The following is a 21,335-nucleotide window of genomic DNA, read 5'->3' on the forward strand; positions in this document are numbered from 1 at the left end:
TTAAGATACTTCAAAATTTACTCAAGTTATCGTGTTTACGGATGGATGGACGGACGGACAGACTTGGCTAAATGAATTTCTTTTTTCGCCCAGATCATTTAAATATATAGAAGTCTATATCTATCTCGATTAGTTTATGCCGTTACGGAGTACCGTTATGCTAACAGAATTAATATACTCTGTGAGCTCTGCTCAGCTGAGTATAAAAGAGTGAAAATACTAGAAATTTATTAAAAATTTAAAAATAAACAAAAACACTCAGTAAACTTTGTAGCGATTACTTGCTCTAACACTAGAAACAATTATATACACATATGTACTGTTGATAATAAAATGCTTCTTGAACCGCGTTATGTAGTATCATTTTCTCTGTTTACTGTTTTTTCATCATGTCGGGTCTAGTAAGGGCATCTATTGATGCCTTCAAAAAAAAAAACAAGTGTAAATAATGAGATTAATCATAGCAGCAACAAGAAAACTACCGAACAAAAAAAGGTTATGGCCATCAATATCGTAAGAAAAATAGCTCTCTTAAGGAAAGTGGCTCCATTAAGGTTTGTATATTTGAAGCTGAGGTTATTTTGTAGACACATATTTTTGTTTGGGTTTATTTTTAATTGGGTTGCCGTTACATAAATTAATTGGTGTTAAGCGGTTTAGAATGATGTGTGGCATATACATGTAGATGCATTAGACCGTTTCAGAAAAAATTAATTTTTTATGACAATATGCATTTTCCCTTTTCTTGAAAATTTGCTATTTTAATTTAAAAAAAGTCAAATTATCTAACGAATCGCGTATTGGCCCAACTCCCGTGAATATTGAAATTTTTCTGAAAAATTTAGGAAGATCCCCTTTCCCAAACTAAAAACCCTTTCAGAAACCTGAACCTGTGTTGAAAAATATATCTGTCCTCTTGACAAATACTAGAAGCTTTCTAGGACATATGCTCAGGCCCGACGAGAAGGGGGGGAGGAATGGGGGGATTCCCCCAGGCCCGGGTTTCTCAGGGTATAGGATTTAGTTGTTCCATGTGCAAATTTTAAGCCGAATTTCAAAAGCAACGAATATTGATAATGATTTTTTGCCTGGGCCTGAGGAGACAATAAAAATATCAAACAAAAATGTGTTTCTCAGGGGGCCCGCGATTTAGAGGTAGTAAGACATTTTTTTTAATTCAGGAGAGTCGTTAGTTGTTCCATGTGCAAATTTTAAGCCGAATTTCAAAAGCAACGAATATTGATAATGATTTTTTGCCTGGGTCTGATGAGACAATAAAAATGTTAAACAAAAATGTGTTTCTCAGGGGACCCGCGATATAGAGGTACTAAGACATTTTTTTTAATTCAGGAGAGTCTTTAGTTGTTCCATGTGCAAAGTTTAAGCTGAATTTCAAAAGCAACGAATATTGATAATGATTTTTTGCTTGGGCCTGAGGAGACAATGAAAACATCAAACAAAAATGTGTTTCTCAGGGCGTCCGCGATTTAGAGGTACTAAGACATTTTGTTTAATTCAGGAGAGTCTTTTGTTGTTCCATGTGCAAATTTTAAGCCGAATTTCAAAACCAACGAATAACGATAATGAGTTTTTGCCTGGGCCTGAGGAGACAATAAAAACACCAAACAAAAATATATGTTTACATGAATCCGAAATCGTAGTTTTCGTTGTGACACTCATGAAGGTTCATCTTCAAAAAGTCTTCCAACAATACCACCAACTCTGTATCAAAGTCCAGATTGTTTAAACGACTTCGATATCGGTACCGTGAATAATGAGTTTTTGCGATCTGAAGAAGTCAACGAAATAATTCGTCGAGGTCATCAAAAGTGTCCTGTTATTTTTCCACGTGATTGTTATGACGAGGCATTTCATACCTCGTTGTTAAACAGAATCTTGCCAAATGGAGGGAAAGTGGAGCATGACTGGTTAGTGTGGAGTGCCAGTAGCAATGCTTTTTATTGCCTACCATGTCGTCTACTAAGCACCAATACTTTAAATAGCCCTAAAATTGGTTCTGCGGATATTCGAAATTCCAGGTATGGAAGAAGATGTGCGATAAACTCCCATCACACGAAAATATTCAAGATCGCATTAAATGCTATATTCAATGGCGATCTTTACAAAATCTAATTCAAAAGGAGACTACAATTGATACACTTATCAATGACCAGCTAATCACTGAAACTCAAAAGTGGAAAGAAATTTTATATAGAATTTTGGACACTATTTTATTTTTGGATGAAAGAGGCCTAGCTTTCAAAGGCGAAAGTATATATATTGGTGAACGAAACGATGGACACTTTTTGGGCATCTAAGATCTCATAAGCCAATATGATCCGATACTTAGCGATCATTTGGAGAAAGTTAGGATTTCACAACAGCAGCACAAACCTTTACAAGTTCACTATCTTTCCCCAGACATTCAGAACGCCTTTATAGAAATTTGTGCAAAACGCGTAAGGGAAACTATATTAGATCAACGCAAGAAAGCCAAGTATGTATTTTGTAATTATCGTTGATGCTACGCCTGATGCTAGTTAAGTTGAACAGACTACGTTCATTTTGCGCTACCTCCATTTCAATTCGAAAGCAACAAATTTTACAATTCAAGAGGGGGTTAGGATACTTGGCTTGGATATCATACGTGGTTCCAGGCTCTGGATCAGGGACTGGTATCAGTCTTAGATCGGCTATAGTGACGAATTGTCACACGTGATTAGTTATCACGTCCTGCACGAGGTGACCCTGCTTCTACTGATAATGGCGGATCTAGAGAGGACAACTCGATAAAACCCGCACCCCTGAGTCATTGTGCCGAGCTCAGGGGATGGAGGACCCTGTTAAGGGTCCAGATCGGTACACAACGGTGACGAACTGGATTGTTAGGGACTTTGATTTTGACTATGTTTAGGAATTGATGACTTTGGGCTGGTAGGTGCGGTATTCTGCCACCCTAGGTACGGGTAGTGGAGAGGTGTCGAAACCGACACCCAATGCAGGCCCATATGGGGCTGTGGCAGGGAAAGGTAGAGAGGTCCGGCGAATGCGACGGACCAGCCCAGTACCAGTAAGGAAGCCCTGTCGCGAGGAGCTTTCCCAACGAGAGCCCTGGGGTCGAAGCCTGCCAGGAAAGGTAGGCGATCGACGCCGCGTAGGAAAGCTCTGGGTGATCGGCGCCTAGCTGAGAAGATCTTGGAGCGCTACGGGGGAAGGGATGCAGCTCAGATTTCTGAGAAGCATTCCCGGACGCTGGAGTGGGCCAGGAGCGTCGTAGCTTGCGACGACCACACACCGGTGTCGAACGATGCGGGTGAGCAGCAGGGTTTGAGGGCTAGGAAGCGGCAGAGGTCGGCTGAGCGGAATGCCCCAACTACAAAAAGGGCCCGAGGAGGTGGGGACGCAATTGCGTTAGCGAAATCGCTAAACGAGTGGGCTCCATCACCCTCGGGGTCCTGGATAGGAGTAGGGAGGATGGTGCCATCCCCCGAGAGGAGTGGCCGTGGGTGGCCAGCGCCATATCAGAGGCCTATATGACCGCTGTTATGGAGAGCCCAGGTCCGCGGTCATACTTCGAATACTCGGGGTGGTATCATGGATTTAGACTGATTACTTGTGCTGACGAGCGATTGGCCTGTATCTTTAAGAAAATAATTTATTCGGTTGGGGAGGTCTGGAGGGGAGCCGGACTCGAGGCCGTGGAACGGAGGGATCTCCCCCTTCGACCGAAGGCTCGAGTTTGGTTGCCTGCCGGGCCCTCTAAGCCGGAGAAAATACTAGAGTTAATGCGTTATTGCAACCCGAACCTTCCGACGCATAACTGGAGGGTCCTCAGAGTAGAGGAGGCTGTTGGGCCACGTCGGCAAGTGCTGATTCTGCTAAACGTAGAGTCCACCGGTCCTCTCTCTGACACGAGGGGGGTTATCTCCTATGGCCTCGAGCGTGTGGTTCTCAAAATCTACCACGCCGATTGCAGGGGAGATGGTTCCTCTCCCCCAGATACTGTTCGGGAGGTGGAGGCGTCCGCAGGGGAGCCAGTACCCATGGTTGTGGATGCTGACCCCGCTAATTAGGACAGCGAAAGTACTGTTGACGTCCCGCCAATAGCGGGATCTGTAATCAGTGCTAGTCGTCTGGCTGATAGGGCAGAGGAGGAGCTCCTAGCCTTCGAGGGAGAATCGTCGATGGCGGGATCCGTCATCAGTGTAAATCGTTTATTTGGGGGGGGGGGGGGGGGGGGGAGGATCTCCTAGTCTCCAAGGGCGAAGCCGCCAAGGATCGGGTGCAGAAGAAGAAGAGTGGTGTTGGTGGAAATCCGTCAAATCAATCTTCAGCATTCTTAGGCGGCTTCCGCAAACTTGTTGGTCTGTCTTGAGAAAGGCAGAGTGGATATAGTCTTTGTCCAGGAGCCGTGGCTGAGTAGTAACGGCGGAAAAATGTCTGGATTAAGGACGGGAAAATTCAACACCTTGGTGCATGGGGAGGCAGGTAGGCCTAGATCCTGTGTGCTTATCAAAAAGGAATTTAAAGCTTTTATTCTCTCTAACTTCAGCAATGCTGACGTAACCACGGTCTGCCTCGAGTGAGGCAGTAACGAATCGTGGGTGGTCTCAGCGTATATGCCCCATGGGGACGTAACGGGACCACCACCTGTGATACTGGGCGAAATCACCGCTGAAGCAAGGCGGAGAGGCGTTGGCGTAATCATAGGTGCCGATGATAATGCACACCATAGCATATGGGGTAGCTCGGATACGAACAACAGAGGTGCGTCTTTATTTACTTTTATTGTAGATGAGGGACTTTGTATATGTAATAGGGGGAATGACCCGACTTTTATTACTGCGGTAAGGGAGGAGGTCCTGGACTTCACCCTGGTTAGCAGAGAACTGGAAGATCGGATATCCGGCTGGAGGGTTCTCAACGAGCACTCCTTCTCTGGTCACCGATATATTCAGTTCTCGGTGAACGAAGAACGTCCCGGTAAAATATCTTTTAGGAACCCTAAAGGTACCAACTGGGACTTGTATTGTAGGAAGTTGGGAGAGCTATTGCCTGAGGCGCCTATCGTTGGTTCGGACCTGTCCGAATCTGAAATAGACGGTCTGGTGGAAAACTTCACCTCGGCAAGCAATAGCGCCTTTCAACTGTCCTGCCCACTGAAAACTTACAGGGGGAAGGGCAAGCCGCCCTGGTGGTCTGATTCTCTTGACGACCTAAGAGCGTCCAGTAGGCGGCTCTTTAACAGAGCCAGGAGGAGTAAATTACCCCCGGACTGGGAGCTCTATAAGGTGAGTCTGGGGATTTATAAATATGAAATAAGGATAGCCAAGATTCATGGCGAAGCTTCTGCGAAAACGTAGAAGGCTGCACTGAATCCGCGAGGCTTAGAAAAATACTCTCTAGGAATCCCGCCCCTCGGGGGTATCTGAGAGATGATGGTGGGGACTGGTCGATGAGTAGCCAGGAGTCCCTAAGACTTTTACTGGACAATAATTTTCCCGATGTCCCAGTTGCACAGGGATCTTCGCTTGCGTGGTCGGCGGTTGCTGGCCATGCAGAAATGCCTGCCATTCCACTACGGGAAAGTCAAATATCCTGGGCTATAAGTTCGTTCAAGCCCTATAAGTCACCCGGCCCGGATGGCATCATTCCTGCGCAACTTCAAATGTCTTTAGAGATTTTCTGCCGCTGGTTGGCCATCATCTACACTAACTGCCTCAGGCTTAACTATATACCTAAGTCGTGGCACACGGTTAGGGTCATCTTCATTCCGAAGGCCGGCAGGAGCTCTCATATATCACCTAAGGATTTCAGGCCAATCAGTCTCTCGTCGTTTCTTCTTAAGACGTTTGAGCGGTTGATTGACCTGTACCTACGGGAAAAGATACCTCGTGGGTTACTGTCGGCTTCACAGCATGCGTACTGCAAGGGCAGATCGACGTAAACGGCTCTCCATTCGATTGTAAAGCAAATAGAGTGGTCCCTAGAACACAAAGAGTATGCTCTGGGTGCCTTTCTAGACATCGAGGGGGCTTTTAACAATGTCTTACCGGGGGAAATTGAAAGAGCTCTGGTGGGTTTAGGAGTCGAAGCGGCTCTGGTTGAATTTATTAGCAAACTTCTATGCGGAAGAATTGTCGCAGCGGAGTGGGGAGGGGCCATAAATAAGAAGAAGGTGTGCAGGGGCACTCCACAGGGAGGTGTCCTATCTCCTCTGCTCTGGGTTGTGGTAGTCAACGAGCTTCCTGTGGAGCTGGAAGGCAATGGTTGTCGGGTGGTTGCCTATGCAGATGACCTCGCTATCCTAGTCAGAGGCAAATTTCTGGGCACCCTGCGCGATGTTCTGCAGGGATAGCTGGATACTGTGGCTAGGTGGGCTGAATCATGTGGATTGGCGGTCAACCAGGGAAAAACAGAATTGGTTCTTTTTACAAGGAGACATAAGATGCCCGACTTCAGAACTCCTTCGATTGGAGGGGTACCGTTGGTACTTACTGACAGGGTTAAATATTTAGGAATTGTTCTGGACAAGAAGCTGTCCTGGAGGCCCAATGTGGAAGATAAGGCCAGGAAGGCCGCGGTTGCCTTGTACTGCTGCAGGGGGGCTATCGGAAAGATGTGGGGGCTCTCGCCAGGAGTAGTACACTGGCTTTATAGATGGTGGTCAAACCGATTCTGCTCTATGGGGTGTTGGTCTGGTGGAAAGCACTGGACACGGTGAGCACCTACAAAATGTTAGTGTCAGTGCAACGGACGGCGCTTATTGGTATCAGTGGCGCTCTGAGAACAACACCTACTTTGGCACTGAATGTCATGCTGAATATACATCCAGTAGATATTGCGGGAAATGCTGCCGCGGCCCGGTCGTTGGTCAGACTTCGTGATATGGGTTATATGCTTTCTGATTTCGGACACACTAGCCTTCTTACTAGTTTCGAATTTATCCCGGACAGGACGGACTATTGCATGCCGATAGCGGCTCCCTATGCAACCTTCATCCCAGTCATTCCCCCGAGGGAGGAGTGGGAAGAGGAATTATCTGGGGGATGGGACCGGTTAACTTCTTCATGGATGGGTCGAAGTTGGATGGAAAGGTTGGCGGGGGGGGGGGGGGGGGTCTTTTGTCAAGAGCTAAATGTAAGCCGCAAAATTAAGTTGGCTGATCACTGCAGTGTATTCCAAGCGGAAGTTGCTGCGATTAAGGATGCGGTTGATAAAATGCTATCCAGCGCTACTACGGTTAGGAAATTTAACATCTACTCTGATAGCCAAGCGGCTATAAAGGCCTTGAGCTCAACTACAGTGCGATCGAGGGTGGTCTTGGAGTGCTTGACCTCACTTGCGATTGCATCGAACTATTTTACAATTAAGATTATCTGGGTCCCGGGCCATAGTGATATTCCGGGTAACTGTCAAGCGTATCTCTTAGCCCGAATCGGTACAACTGAACCGGATGAAGATATCTATAAGGATTTCGGGATTCCGCTAGCCACCTGTGGATTGCTCTTCCATAGCTGGGCCTCGAGTCAGCTCAGCAAACGTTGGGCGGACACTACGTCTTGCAGGGTAGCAAGATCTTTCTGGCCGAAAGTGGATGGGAGGTTTGCAGAAATAATTGGGTTCACTAGGGCTCACCTATCAATGGTCATTGGGGTTTTGACAGGGCACTGTCCCATGGGTATCCATGCGGTACGTCTCAATATATTTGAAACTCCATCCTGCTGCAGCTGTATGGAGGCTGATGAGGTGGAATCACCAAATCACTTTATGCTTGATTGCCCAGCTTTTGCCAGAACTAGGCGAAAGTATTTCGGCCGCGACTCACTTGGATCTCCCGAGGAGCTATCCAAGGTTGAGGTCAGGATCATTCGGAACTTTATCGTTGCTACCCAACGATTCTCTAAGTAGTTATATCTACGTCACCGTTATTTTAGTTTATTATATGTGGTATCACAATGGACCTTCATGTCCAAGTGAGCTTCCCCTATCAGGGAAGCTACCACCCAACCTAACCTAACCTACAATTCAAGAACATTTTTTGGCTTTCGTGGATTGTAATCAAAAAACTGCCCAGGAAATTGCTGATTTAATTTGCCATACTCTAGGTAAACATGAAATCCCATTAAAAGATTACTCGCCTTGTGCAACCCACAGTCTGAATTTATGTGGTGTTGATGCTGCAGAATGTTGTACGGCTGCAATTACTTTCTTCGGAGTTGTACAAAAATGTTTTACATCCTCAAAAAAATGTACCGAGCTCTCTTCCCAGTCTTTCAGACACTAGATGGTCGGCTAGAATTGAGGCAATCAGACCACTCGCAAACCATGTTCCAGGATTAACGCAACCACTAAACTCATTACTTAAGCTAAATTTGACTGCACAAGCATACGGAGATATTACCGGCATTCTCAAGTACATCAACAAGTTCGAGTGTATCTTGCTGTCCTCAATTTGGTTCAAAATACTGACTACCATTAATAAAAGAAACGTCGTATTCCAAGCTAGAGACGCCACCATATATGTAGAGGTCCGACATCTGGCTGCCCCATTAAATTCAGAAAACAAAAATTCGGAAACACATTTTTCAGAAAACCTTAGTCAGAACCCTATTTTCAGAAAGCCAAAATTCAGAAACAAAAATTCAGAAACAAAAATTCAGAAATCAAAATTCAGAAGTCAAATTTCAGAAGACAAAATTCAGAAAGTAATCAGACAGCAAAAAACATAAAATTTTACGCAAATTTTATGTTTTTTTGCTATCTGATTACTTTTCGAATTTTGATTTCTGAAATTTTTTTCAGCCTGGAACACAGCAACGCCGAAAGAAGGCGTTATATCCAATCGAATTATGGAATATGTATAATAACACCAATTTGGGTGAAGTCCGTTCAAATAATTCTATCGAAAGGTGGCACAACGTCATTCGAAGTGCGTTTGGGACACATCCTAACATATTTAATTTCATAAATAAAATAAAAAACGAATATGAAATAACAGAAACAAAACTGCAGCAATCTTCAGCCGAGCCATATCGGAAACGCAAGATAAAATATAAAGACTTCGTATTGTAAATTCATTTGAAAAAGATAAACGCGAAAAGATTTAATTAATTACATGCTTGCTATTGCACACAATTTAAAATTTTAGATTTTACTACTTTTTGTATGATTTAATCGGGGATTGCCCGTATTGCTTTTTTAAATATATGAAAACATTTATTTGAAGCAATTTTTTAATTTTATAATTTATTTAATAATTTGGGAAAAATTTAAACAACGTGACATCAGGACGGACAAGGCGACAGCTGTTTCGATTATACCTTGTAAATCTCTTCAAAGCCTTTTCTCCCGGGAGTGGGAGTCGAACCCGCACTCCTACGATAGTTGAAATGGTTACAAACGCATTCAGCTACTACTTTTTCTTTATACATAATTCCTTCCAAATAAATGAACGTTTCTGAATTTTGAGAAAAATCTAATGTTTTTTCTGTCGTCTGATTACTTTCTGAATTTTGACTTCTGAACTTTGGCTTCTGAAATTTGACTTCTGAATTTTCACTTCTGAAATTTGACTTCTGAGATTTGACTTCTGAGTTTTGACCTCTGTTTTTGTCTTTCTGAAAAAAGGGTTCTGACTAGGGCTGGGACTATCCGCATTTTCGAATATCCGGATATCCATACGGATATCCGTTGACACGGATAAAATCCGGACGGCATGGATATCCGGTTAATATTCGTTTGTGAAACTATCCGGATATCCAGATTTATGAAGATCTTAATAATAACCGTATTTTTGGATATCCAGTGAAAGCAACAAATTGATGTACCATATGTTTATTTAACATGAATAACAATAAATTCGTGGGCCATTTAAATCAATTAACAGCGTTTTTTCACAATATAAACAAATGGCACTGTTCTTATTTTCACTTGTTTGTAAAATTGTAGCTTTTTAATTTTGACGTTAATTTAATAATCTACAAACATATTTTGTGAATAAATTTTCGATGTTTGCTTTTTTCAATGCTGATATGCAGATATTCAACTTATATATTCCAGTATCCGGACATATGGATATCCGGATTTTCCGTTTACGTATCCGGATAGACGAACAACGGATATCCGGATTTCCCATTTATGAATCCGGATAGCCGTATTTTTGGCTTAGCTATCCGGTTATTCGAATATCCGGTTTGTCCGGATAGTTGAAAAATCCGGATGCAGTTCACAGCCCTAGTTCTGACTAATGTTTTCTGAAAAAATTTGTTTCTGAATTTTTGTTTTCTGAATTTATGGGGGCACCCCGACTGCTGATTTGAAGTTGATCAGGAACCAATGGGAAACAATTTTAAATGAATGCAAAACAATTGCTATTCAATTGAACATCTCGCCAAAGATTCCGGACATTCGAAAGAGAAAACCCAAAATACGTTTTGAAAATATTGGAAATGAGATGATTACGGATGATCCAAAGCCTCATTTTAAAAACAAGGCAAGACAGTTAAATTTTGATATTATTATAAAAAATTTTGCAGCGAAAAAATCAAGAAAAGCTACTCTTTGATATTCGAACCTTCTATATTTAATAATTAAAATTTATAATCATCATTATATTTATCAGAAATGTACTAAAATGCTACCAAATAACTAGAAAAGATTATTTGAAACAATATGTGGCTATTAAAAGAGAATTTTATTTCTACGTTACAATAAAATAGTATAAATAGTAAATATTCTGTGTTGTCAGCTCTTAGTTCAAAAATGATTTAGTTGATGTGGCAAACATTTTTTTTGATGTAATCCATCAATAATGATTCATGAATGAGACGTCATTAATTCAAGTTAATCAAATGTATTAGTGGATTTTTATAGGGGTCCCGTAAACTGTTTAGTCCCGGGCCCGGATTTTCTTTCTACGGCCCTGCATATGCTACTTGCTGCTTCTACATCTGATAGCTGTGCCACTCCTAAAAGCTGGAGTCTTAGCCTTACGAGCGCAGGGCACCAGCACAAGACGTGCTCTATCGTTTTCCCCTCTAACCCCAATTCCTACATCTGCTGTCACTAAAAAGCGTAATTGAAACGCATATAACGCCTGAGAGCAGTGTCCAGTTAAAATACCCATCATGATCGGTAATTAAATAAGTGGATTAACCATATAAATTTTTCCCTTCCATAATCGGTAATCATGACCAAATTTTAGATAGGCCGATTGTCAATCTAGAACAATCTCTAGGGTGCTATCTCTAAATGAAAGCACGAAAAAAGGAAAAGTGAACATTTTAAAGCTAGTATTGTACTTCCTAGGAATGGGACTTATGTAAACGCGTAGATTAACTAATGTGGAATTGTATAGGTTATAGGTCAGACACATAAGCACATTTTCATATAGATGCGTTCTACTTAATCTTATGCATTATGAGTAGATTGCACGTATTTTTATGGAGAACGGTAGAATGAGCGACACTGGTGCCATCTGATATTGTAGAAAAATTGAAAAGTAGCCAACTCCCAAATTTTGTTGCAAGCAAATCATAAGAAGAAGAATTTGTCCTTTGCTTTGACTAAGGGTGTTGATACACTTTGCAAGTGAAATTATTTTTCGCAATGGTCGGTAAATTTTGTAACATTTTTTGCAACTAAAAACTGCAATGTAACAATCAAATACGACACAAAATACGTTAGCAAGTATTTTTGTTGTATAGGGAGAATGTTTATAACAGTGCTTCGCGAAATTTTGTATGTGAATAGGCAAGGCGTAATAAACTTCAATTGCCAAGTCTAAAGTTCCTTCATATTTACAAACGCAACATCTTGGTTGATTGTGGCGATGTTATTCTGTTAAAGGCATCTATATGAAAAATATCATTGTGCCGCGGCCTTTAAGGGCTAATTAAACTTCCATGACCCTAACGCCATAGTCGTAACCATACCCATATCCATAACCATCACCAATGTGATCGATTAATGATGCATTAACCTAAAAATCGTGAAAAATTCATAAAAATGAAGAAAAGGCAAAAAACATATTCCACAAAATATAAGTCTCTTGTCACGTTATATCCAAAATAATGAATAAAATCTACAAAAAGTTTTTAAATTCACCAACTGAAATATTTTTAGGTTATGGATATGGCGAGAAACCAGAAACCAATTGGTTGGCTATGGAAAGATTATGGCGTTAGGGTTATAGTATGGCACCATTAATCGATTACATTGATTTCCATAAGGTAGGTTCGATCAGCTGTTTTATCTGGTTATGGTTTTATGGTTATGAGTCACCATTAATTGGCCCTTTAGTGCATATGTATACGTATTTTTTTGGTGCTGTCAACTCATCAAAGCGAAGCTAGTGAAAGCTTGAAAAGAACAATAACGACATAACCACATTCATTGTTTTTCACAAATATCTTTTGACGGAGGAAGTAAAACTTTTTATTTCCGCCTTCGGGTTATTGATACCAAGGCCGAAACGCGCCTTTTAATACCCCTCCCAACATTTTTAGGCGTGTTTAGCAGTCACTCCTGTTGCAAATTATGTATTACAAAAAATTGCCGATAAAAGTAAGAATCGACACTTTCGTTTCAATACTTAATAGGCAGGAAGGGGATCAATGTTCGTTTTCATAATACTGATTTTGTTAGAGCGTTAAATTTATATAAGAAAAAAAGGAAACATATTTTCAGAATGTACTTTTTTCTTTTTACTGAATTTTATAGTGAAATATTTCTAAATTAGGGAAATTTCGTACGATCTGGCGTCACTGGAAACAATTAAAAAATTTACTCACCAGCTTCTATGCTCCATATTCCAAACGTTCGCAGTAACAACAAAACCACAGATATGCTTGAGTAATTAATGCTGGCGCGCCGCAAGCTCGGTCTCCAAATGCATATGTCTGGCGTTAGTGTCGTGTATGGAAGTCTCATTTTTATATATATATATATATATATTATTGTAGTAATTGAAAATTTATTTGACTAAAATTCAGCACTGGGTAATTATTTATTTATTTTATTTGCTGTGACACTTTTTCACTTTATTTTAATACATTTAATAACACAGAGGCGGGGATGATGTTTGCCATTCATGCAAACAAATGATTATATATGCATGTCTATAAATTGAATGAAATCACATTTTAAAAAAAGTTAATGATGAGAAAAACCTGAAGTTATATAATTTTTTTTGTTTTGGTTTTATTATACTTTTTTTTATTTTTACACTGGAAGAAGCTGGTAAAATCAACCGGAATTACGGGTCAACTGATATTCCTGTAAATTTTTATCCATCGCAAAAAGCCGTTGAATTAACTACGCAAAAATTGTTGATTCCGAGCTGATTGTTTCAACAGAATTAACAAAAAGAAATGCATAAAATATAAGGCACAGCTCTGTTAAAAAAAAATATATAAAATATTTGCGCTCAAAAATTTTGTTTCTTATTGAAAAACTTTTTTCTAACGATTTTGATGTTGCTTTTTAAAGAATTTCATGTTGATACAAGGTTTTCGGTATGACAGGCCACCATCGCACCGCGGTGGCCGCCTGGCTCTGCTCTGTTAGCTCACAATTAAACACAAAAAACCGAGCTTTTTCAGTAGGTGGTTAAGTTAAGCTTAAACTAAGTTTGATTAACCTCTAGTCAAATTTAAACTCCAGTTAAACTACTCAGCAGTTTTTCAGTCACAGTTCAAGGCCGCCTTTTTTGTGCAGCAACATTGTTTCTTTATTATCTAGATAATTTATAGATACGGCAACAGCTGGATTTTGTTTACCCAACAAACATGGAAAACAATTTTCTCCAGCGAAATATATATCTAGTTACGGAGGTGATATCCAACATCATTATTTATTTATTTTTAAACCAGATAGTTCTCGAGTTGTCATTCAACTCCATTCTCCAATCACTACCAACCTTTGAGAAATTTTGTAAAATTAAGAGTTTTCGAGTTGATCTCCAACGTCATTAATATTTTCCAATTATTATCCTAATTTCGAGAGATTTTGAGAAATGTACAATTCTCAAATAAATATTCAACACATTTCTTCAGTTGATATCCTAAATTGGATATCGAGTTGAGGTGGAGTTGAAAATCTAAACAACTCTTGAGATTTTAGGAGTATGCCTAGTTATCAACATGAGCTCTAATGGTACTCAAGCCCAAATGGTTGTTGGGTATATTCGACGCCATTTCGAACGAACGCAAATAACTGATAGGTTAACTAGAGTTTAACCCTGCCGGATCGGCCGCTTAAGTTCAGCTTAAACTTCAGTTAAAGTAGACTGAAAAACTGCAGAACGAGTTTAAGCGCAGTTTAACTGGCAAACTGAGTTGAACTTGTACTGAAAAACCGGACCTTAATGTCACAATACCAATGAAAACTGTTATAATAACAGATTTCCGCCAACATTAGATATGAAAGATATTTCTTTGGCAGTTTCTCTTAAAAATTAGCTAATGCATTTGTATAGATTGACAGTTGTTGAAATCTTCAATGAAATAAGTTCTTTTAACAAGAAAATGATTTAGATTGATTGAAAGTCTGTAATTTTAGCGGAATATTGTTAACTTAATTATTTAAGAATTCATGAGCTTAACACCGGCTTATAATAATTGAATATTCAATTATAATGTTTTTCTAAGACAAACTGAAAAGAAAGAAAGAAACATTTACTGACATATTGCGATGGTACCATTTCGAAAACCACCACAAATTCATCATAAGTCGTAATATTATCAAAGGTTTCACCGAGATTCGAACCGCGAATCACATGGTGAAACTGCAGTTGCCTTAACCACTAGGCTATCCTGCTTATATTTGTTTCCTTACTTAATTCAGTTTATCTCATTTCTACACTAACAACACAATTGAGACATTCTGTCTCTATATTAATTTGTTAACTTAAGCCCAATAGTATTTCTTCTGTAGAAATAATTAAACGAATTTATTTTCTTGACAAAAAACTCGGTTGAATTAATCACAATGCGCTCAATTTCATTGTATATCTGTTAGTTCTAAACAAAAACCTGATTTGTTGATTTTACTAGCTTAATTTCATTCGGTGTAAATTTTTTTTAAATATTTAATTGCATGATTGTTTGCTGCTTTTACATAAATTTAACATTTGGAGGCTCTTTAATAGCGCTTTAGTGGCTTTTTTTTCACTATTTTGTTGAAAACACAAAAATAAACTTCATATTTCATTATGCCAATCAATTTACACAAAAATTACCCTTTCGTAGAAAAAATGTCTACATATTTTTGTTTATCACAATCTTTACGCACGTTTTTTCTTGAATACAATATTATCATGATTAGTGAGACAGGCTCATATTGCTATACACAATTTTTCTTTTAGTTATTGATATTAAAGAAAGTTTTGAAAATTTGCACACTAGCTTTTCGAATTCTGAGTTTTGAAATCGAAATCAGCTGGATTCATACTGGTGTTAAGGCAGATGCCGCTATCCACTCAGCCATTTGAATACCCCGGTGCAGGCTTTGTTTACTGATCGGGTTCTGTTGAACGAGTCTAAAAATATTCCTCACAATTTGGGACTAATATGCTATATGTTATTAGTATGTATGTAAGAAACTGTGTATAAGAGGAATAGCAACAAAGAAGGCAATACTTTTAGGCAAATTACAAAGCGTGCAGCGGGGAATTCAAATTGCTGAGTGGATAGCGGCATCTGTATGGCGCAAGTGATTTCGAGCTCAAAGCTCAGCACCCGAAAAGCTAGCTGATGAAGAAGTGAAATTCAGAAACATGTAATGGTAACCATCGCCGTGTGCAAATTTTTTAATTTTGCTCTAATATCAATTATCACTTTATTTCTAATAAGCAATTATTAATATTTTTTTATTAATTTTTTTTTTTAAACAAATCTTGCTTATTTTATTTGTATTATAATCACTTCGTACTGTACGTGACCATGTCATTTTAACGACTAAAACAACTTTATGCCGTATTTGTTTGCAATCAAATTTTGTAAACAACAACTAAAATTAAAAAAATAATTTTTTATATTTTATCACATAGTTTTTTTTATGCTCGCTTTCATTTACGATTATTATTTCTCATGTGTGTGAGTGTGTGTAAAAGTTGATTAAAAATATCGAGTAGAATGTGTACGACTTGTAAAGATTATTTTATTCGTATTGTTTTGTTTGTTGGCGCATTGCTTGGAGTTGTTATTGTGTACTGTATGTTTCCGTAGGATCATCCATCGTCAGCCGGTTTTATCTGAAATTATAAGAAGTGCAAGATTTTTAATTGTTTTTTTGTTTAAATAAAATTTGTATGTGCTACATTGGCTTGGTAAAAGTACAAACTTACTTTTAAGAAGAAATGATACTAGAATTTTTATACTCAGTTGGGCAGAGCTCACATAGTATATTAAGTTTAATCGGATAACGGTTGGTTGTACAGGTATAAAGGAATCGAGATAGATATAGACTTCCATATATCAAAATCATCAGGATCGAAAAAAAATTTGATTGAGCCATGTCCGTCCGTCCGTCTGTCCGTTAACACGATAACTTGAGTAAATTTTGAGGTATCTTGATGAAATTTGGTATGTGGGTTCCTGAGCACTCATCTCAGATCGCTATTTAAAATGAACAATATCGGACTATATCCACGCCCACTTTTTCGATATCGAAAATTTCGAAAAACCGAAAAAGTGCGATAATTCTTTACTAAAGACGGATAAAGCGATGAAACTTGGTAGGTGAGTTGAACTGATGACGCTGAATAGAAAATTAGTAAACTTTTGGACAATGGGCGTGGCATCGCCCACTTTTAAAAGAAGGTAATTTAGAACTTTTGCAAGCTGTAATTTGGCAGCCGTTGAAGATATCATGATGAAATTTGGCAGGAACGTTACTCCTATTACTATATGTATGCTTAATAAAAATTAGCAAAATCGGAGAACGACCACGCCCACTTAAAAAAAAAAATTTTTTTTTAAGTCAAATTTTAACAAAAAATTTAATGATTTTTAATAATCGGGGATTGCCCATATTGCTTTTTTTAAATGTATGAAAACATTTTTTATTTGAAGCAATTTTTTAATTTTATAATTTATTTAATAATTTGGGAAAAATTTAACCATCTCAACTATCGTAGGGGTGCGAGTTCGACTCCCACTCCCGGGAGAAAAGGCTTTGAAGAGATTTACAAGGTATAATCGAAACAGCTGTCGCCTTGTCCGTCCTGATGTCACGTTGTTTAAATTTTTCCCAAATTATTAAATAAATTAAAAAATTTAATATCTTTACAGTATATAAGTAAATTATGTCAACATTCAACTTCAGTAATGATATGGTGCAACAAAATGCAAAAATAAAAGAAAATTTCAAAATAGGTGTGGCTCCGCCCTTTTTCATTTAATTTGTCTAGGATACTTTTAAACCCATATGTCGAACAAAACATTACCAATCCTTGTGAAATTTGGTAGAGGCTTAGATTCTGGGACGATAACTGTTTTCTGTGAAAAAGGACGAAATCGGTTGAAGCCACGCCCACGCCATACACAGTCGACCGTCTGTCCTTCCGCTCGGCCGTTAACACGATAAATTGTGCAAAAATCGATATATATATACTAAACTCAGTCCACGTACTTATCTGAAATCACTTTGTATTGGTATAAAAAATGGCCGAAATCCGACTATGACCACGCCCACTTTTTCGATATCGAAAATTACCAAAAACGAAAAAAATGCCATAATTCTATATCAAATACGAAAAATGGGATGAAGCATGGTATTTGGATTAGTTTATTGACGCAAAATATAACTTTAGAAAAAAAACTTTGTAAAATGAGTGTGACACCTACCATATTAAGTAGAATGAAATGAAAAAGTTCTGCTGGGCGAAATAAAAAACCCTTGAAATCTTGGCAGGAATACTGTTCGTGGTATTATATATATAAATAAATTAGCGGTATCCAACAGATGATGTTCTGGGTCACCCTGGTCCACATATTGGTCGATATCTGGAAAACGCCTTCACATATACAACTACCACCACTCCCTTTTAAAAGCCTCACTAATACCTTTAATTTGAGACCCATATCGTACAAACACATTCTAGAGTCACCCCTGGTCCACCTTTATGGCGATATCTCGAAAAGGTGTCCACCTATAGAACTAAGCCCCACGCTCTTTTGAAATACTCATTAACACCTCTCGTTTGATACCCATATTGTATAAAAGCATTCTAGAGTCACCCCTGGTCCACCTTTATGGCGATATTTCGAAAAGGAGTCCACCTATAGAACTAAGGCCCACTTCCTTTTAAAATGCTCATTAACTTTTTTCATTTGATACCCATATCGTACAAAAAAATTCTAGGGTCACCCCTGGTCCACCTTTATGGCGATATCTCGAAACGGCATCCACCTATGGAACTAACGATCACTCCCTTTTAAAATACTCATTAACACCTTTCATTTGATACCCATATCGTACAAACAAATTCTAGAGTCATCCCTGTTCCACCTTTATGCAGATATCTCGAAAAGGCGACCACCTATACAACTACCACCACTCCCTTCTAAAACCCTCATTAATACCTTTACCTTGATACCCATATCCTAAAACACATTCTAAAGTCACCCATGGGCCACCTTTATGGCGATATCTCGAAAAGGCGTCCACCTATAGAACTAAGGCCCACTCCCTTATAAAATACTCATTAACACCTTTCGTTTGATACCCATATTATACAGACGCATTCTAGAGTCACCCCTCGTCCACCTTTATGCCGATATCTCGAAAAGGCGACCACCTATACAACTACCACCACTCCCTTTTAAAACCCTCACTAATACCTTTAATTTGATACCCATATCGTACAAACACATTCTAGAGTCACCCCTGATCCACCTTTATGGCGATATCTCGAAAAGGCGTCCACCTATAGAACTAAGGACCACTCCCTTTTAAAATGTTCATTAACCCCTTTCATTTGATACCCATACCCCACGCCCTTTTGAAATACTCATTAACACCTTTCGTTTGATACCCATATTGTACAAACGCATTCTAGAGTCACCCCTGGTCCACCTTTATGCCGAAATCTCGAAAAGGCGACCACCTATACAACTACCACCACCCCCTTTTAAAACCCTCATTAATACCTTTAATTTGATACCCATATCGTACAAACACATTCTAGAGTCACCCCTGGTCCACCTTTATGGCGATATCTCGAAAAGGCGTCCACCTATAGAACTAAGGCCCACTCCCTTTTAAAATACTCATTATCACCTTTCGTTTGATACCCATATTGTACAAACGTTTTCTACAGTCACCCCTGGTCCACCTTTATGGCGATATCTCGAAAAGGCGTCCACCTATAGAACTAAGGCTCACTCCCTTTTAAAATGTTCATTAACCCCTTTCATTTGATACACATACCCCACGCCCTTTTGAAATACTCATTAGCACCTTTCGTTTGATACCCATATTAAACAAACGCATTCTAGAGTCACCCCTGGTCCACCTTTATGGCGATATCTCGAAAAGGCGTCCACCTATAAAACTAAGGCCCACTCCCTTTTAAAATGTTCATTAACCCCTTTCATTTTATACCCATATCGTACAAACGCTTTCTACAGTCACCCCTGGTCCACCGGTATGCCGAAATCTCGAAAAGGCGACCACCTATACAACTACCACCACCCCCTTTTAAAACCCTCATTAATACCTTTAATTTGATACCCATATCGTACAAACACATTCTAGAGTCACCCCTGGTCCACCTTAATGGCGATATCTCGAAAAGGCGTCCACCTATAGAACTAAGGCCCACTCCCTTTTAAAATACTCATTATCACCTTTCGTTTGATACCCATATTGTACAAACGTTTTCTACAGTCACCCCTGGTCCACCTTTATGGCGATATCTCGAAAAGGCGTCCACCTATAAAACTAAGGCCCACTCCCTTTTAAAATGTTCATTAACCCCTTTCATTTGATACCCATATCGTACAAACAAATTCTAGGGTCACCCCTGGTCCACCTTTATGGCGATATCTCGAACCGGCGTCCACCTATGGAACTAAGGATCACTTCCTTTTAAAATACTCATTAACACCTTTCATTTGATACCCATATCGTACAAACAAATTCTAGAGTCAACCCTAATCCACCTTTATGGGGATATCCCTAAATGGCGACCACCTATAGAACTATGGCCCACTCCCTCATAAAATACTCTTTAATACCTTTCATTTGATACACATGTCATAAAAACACATTCCAGGGTTACCCTAGCTTCTTTTTACTACATGGTGATTTTCCCTTATGTTGTCACCATAGCTCTCAACTGAGTATATAATGTTCGGTTACACCAACTTAACCTTCCTTACTTGTTTAATTAATGATAATAATAATTTGGAATAATATACACATATGGTCATGAAAATAGGTACTCTCATGTGAGTACTAATAACTCATTATTTTTTAAGCGAATAGTAACATATAACTCAAAAATATTTTGAAGTTTACACTATTGTCAATATAAAGAAAAATGATATTTTCATGTGGCCATTAAAGCTGCAGACAGTGGTGCATTATCGGTAACCGTATCGGTAACATTATAACAGCTGATTCGACCAACCATATGGGAATCAATGTAATCGATTATTGGTGCCATATCGTAACGCTAAGGTCGTAACCGTATCTTAGCCAACCAGTTGGTTTTTGGTTTCTCGCCATATCCATAACCTAAAAATATTTGAGTTGGTGAATTTAATAACTTTTTGTAGATTTTGTTTATTGTTTTGGATACGTTATGAGTAAGATACTTATTTTTTGTGGAATGTTTTTATGAAATTTTCAGGATTTTTAGGTTAAGGCACCATTAATCGATCACAATGTATCGTATAGGGTTACGTTAGCGATACGACAAACGGCACCAATGACTCCGCTTTAAAATAAGTACTATATAAGTAGTTTTAATAAAAGTTTTACAAATCTTAATGAAATTAAGATCGCGGGATTGAACCGAGCTCAAGGCCTAATAATATCTGTTTTTTTTTTTTCACATCTATATACGTTTACGCTTAAGCTTTATATGGACTGCTAAGCGACGAACTTTAAATACACCTCTGAAATTGCTCCGCATAAAATGAGCACTACTGAATTTCAGTACGCATTATACTCAGATGTAACTGAAATATGTGTCTATGTTTCACCCTCTGCACTAGTTCTATGTATTCTATGCGCGTCCACTATTTATCACAACTGATTCAGCTATATGTTATACACAGAAATACAACAGAGGGTTGTGTCTCCGCTTTTCAGTACACCCTGTC

At 39.0% G+C, this 21,335-nt stretch overlaps 1 protein-coding gene across 24 annotated transcripts in view; it reads right to left on the reverse strand.

Moving 5' to 3' along the window:
• Positions 1 to 21,335, reverse strand: part of Pvr (PDGF- and VEGF-receptor related) — a 372,948-nt gene that overhangs the window by 136,190 nt on the left and 215,423 nt on the right. For 11 of the 24 annotated variants that reach the window (XM_067768038.1, XM_067768034.1, XM_067768033.1 and 8 more), the window contains 3 exons: positions 15,927 to 16,255; positions 15,242 to 15,301; positions 12,795 to 13,172 (listed from right to left, as the gene is read on the reverse strand). In XM_067768038.1, coding sequence (XP_067624139.1) covers positions 12,795 to 12,933 — 139 coding nt within the window. In that variant the 5' untranslated portion in view covers positions 12,934 to 13,172; positions 15,242 to 15,301; positions 15,927 to 16,255. Of the gene's footprint in view, positions 1 to 12,794; positions 13,173 to 15,120; positions 15,140 to 15,241; positions 15,302 to 15,926; positions 16,256 to 21,335 lie in introns of those variants that run through there. The other 13 variants (XM_067768040.1, XM_067768043.1, XM_067768037.1 and 10 more) reach the window with 7 other exon arrangements.

Source organism: Eurosta solidaginis, chromosome 2 (genome assembly GCF_040869045.1).
Source record: "Eurosta solidaginis isolate ZX-2024a chromosome 2, ASM4086904v1, whole genome shotgun sequence".
Lineage (NCBI taxonomy): Eukaryota > Metazoa > Arthropoda > Insecta > Diptera > Tephritidae > Eurosta > Eurosta solidaginis.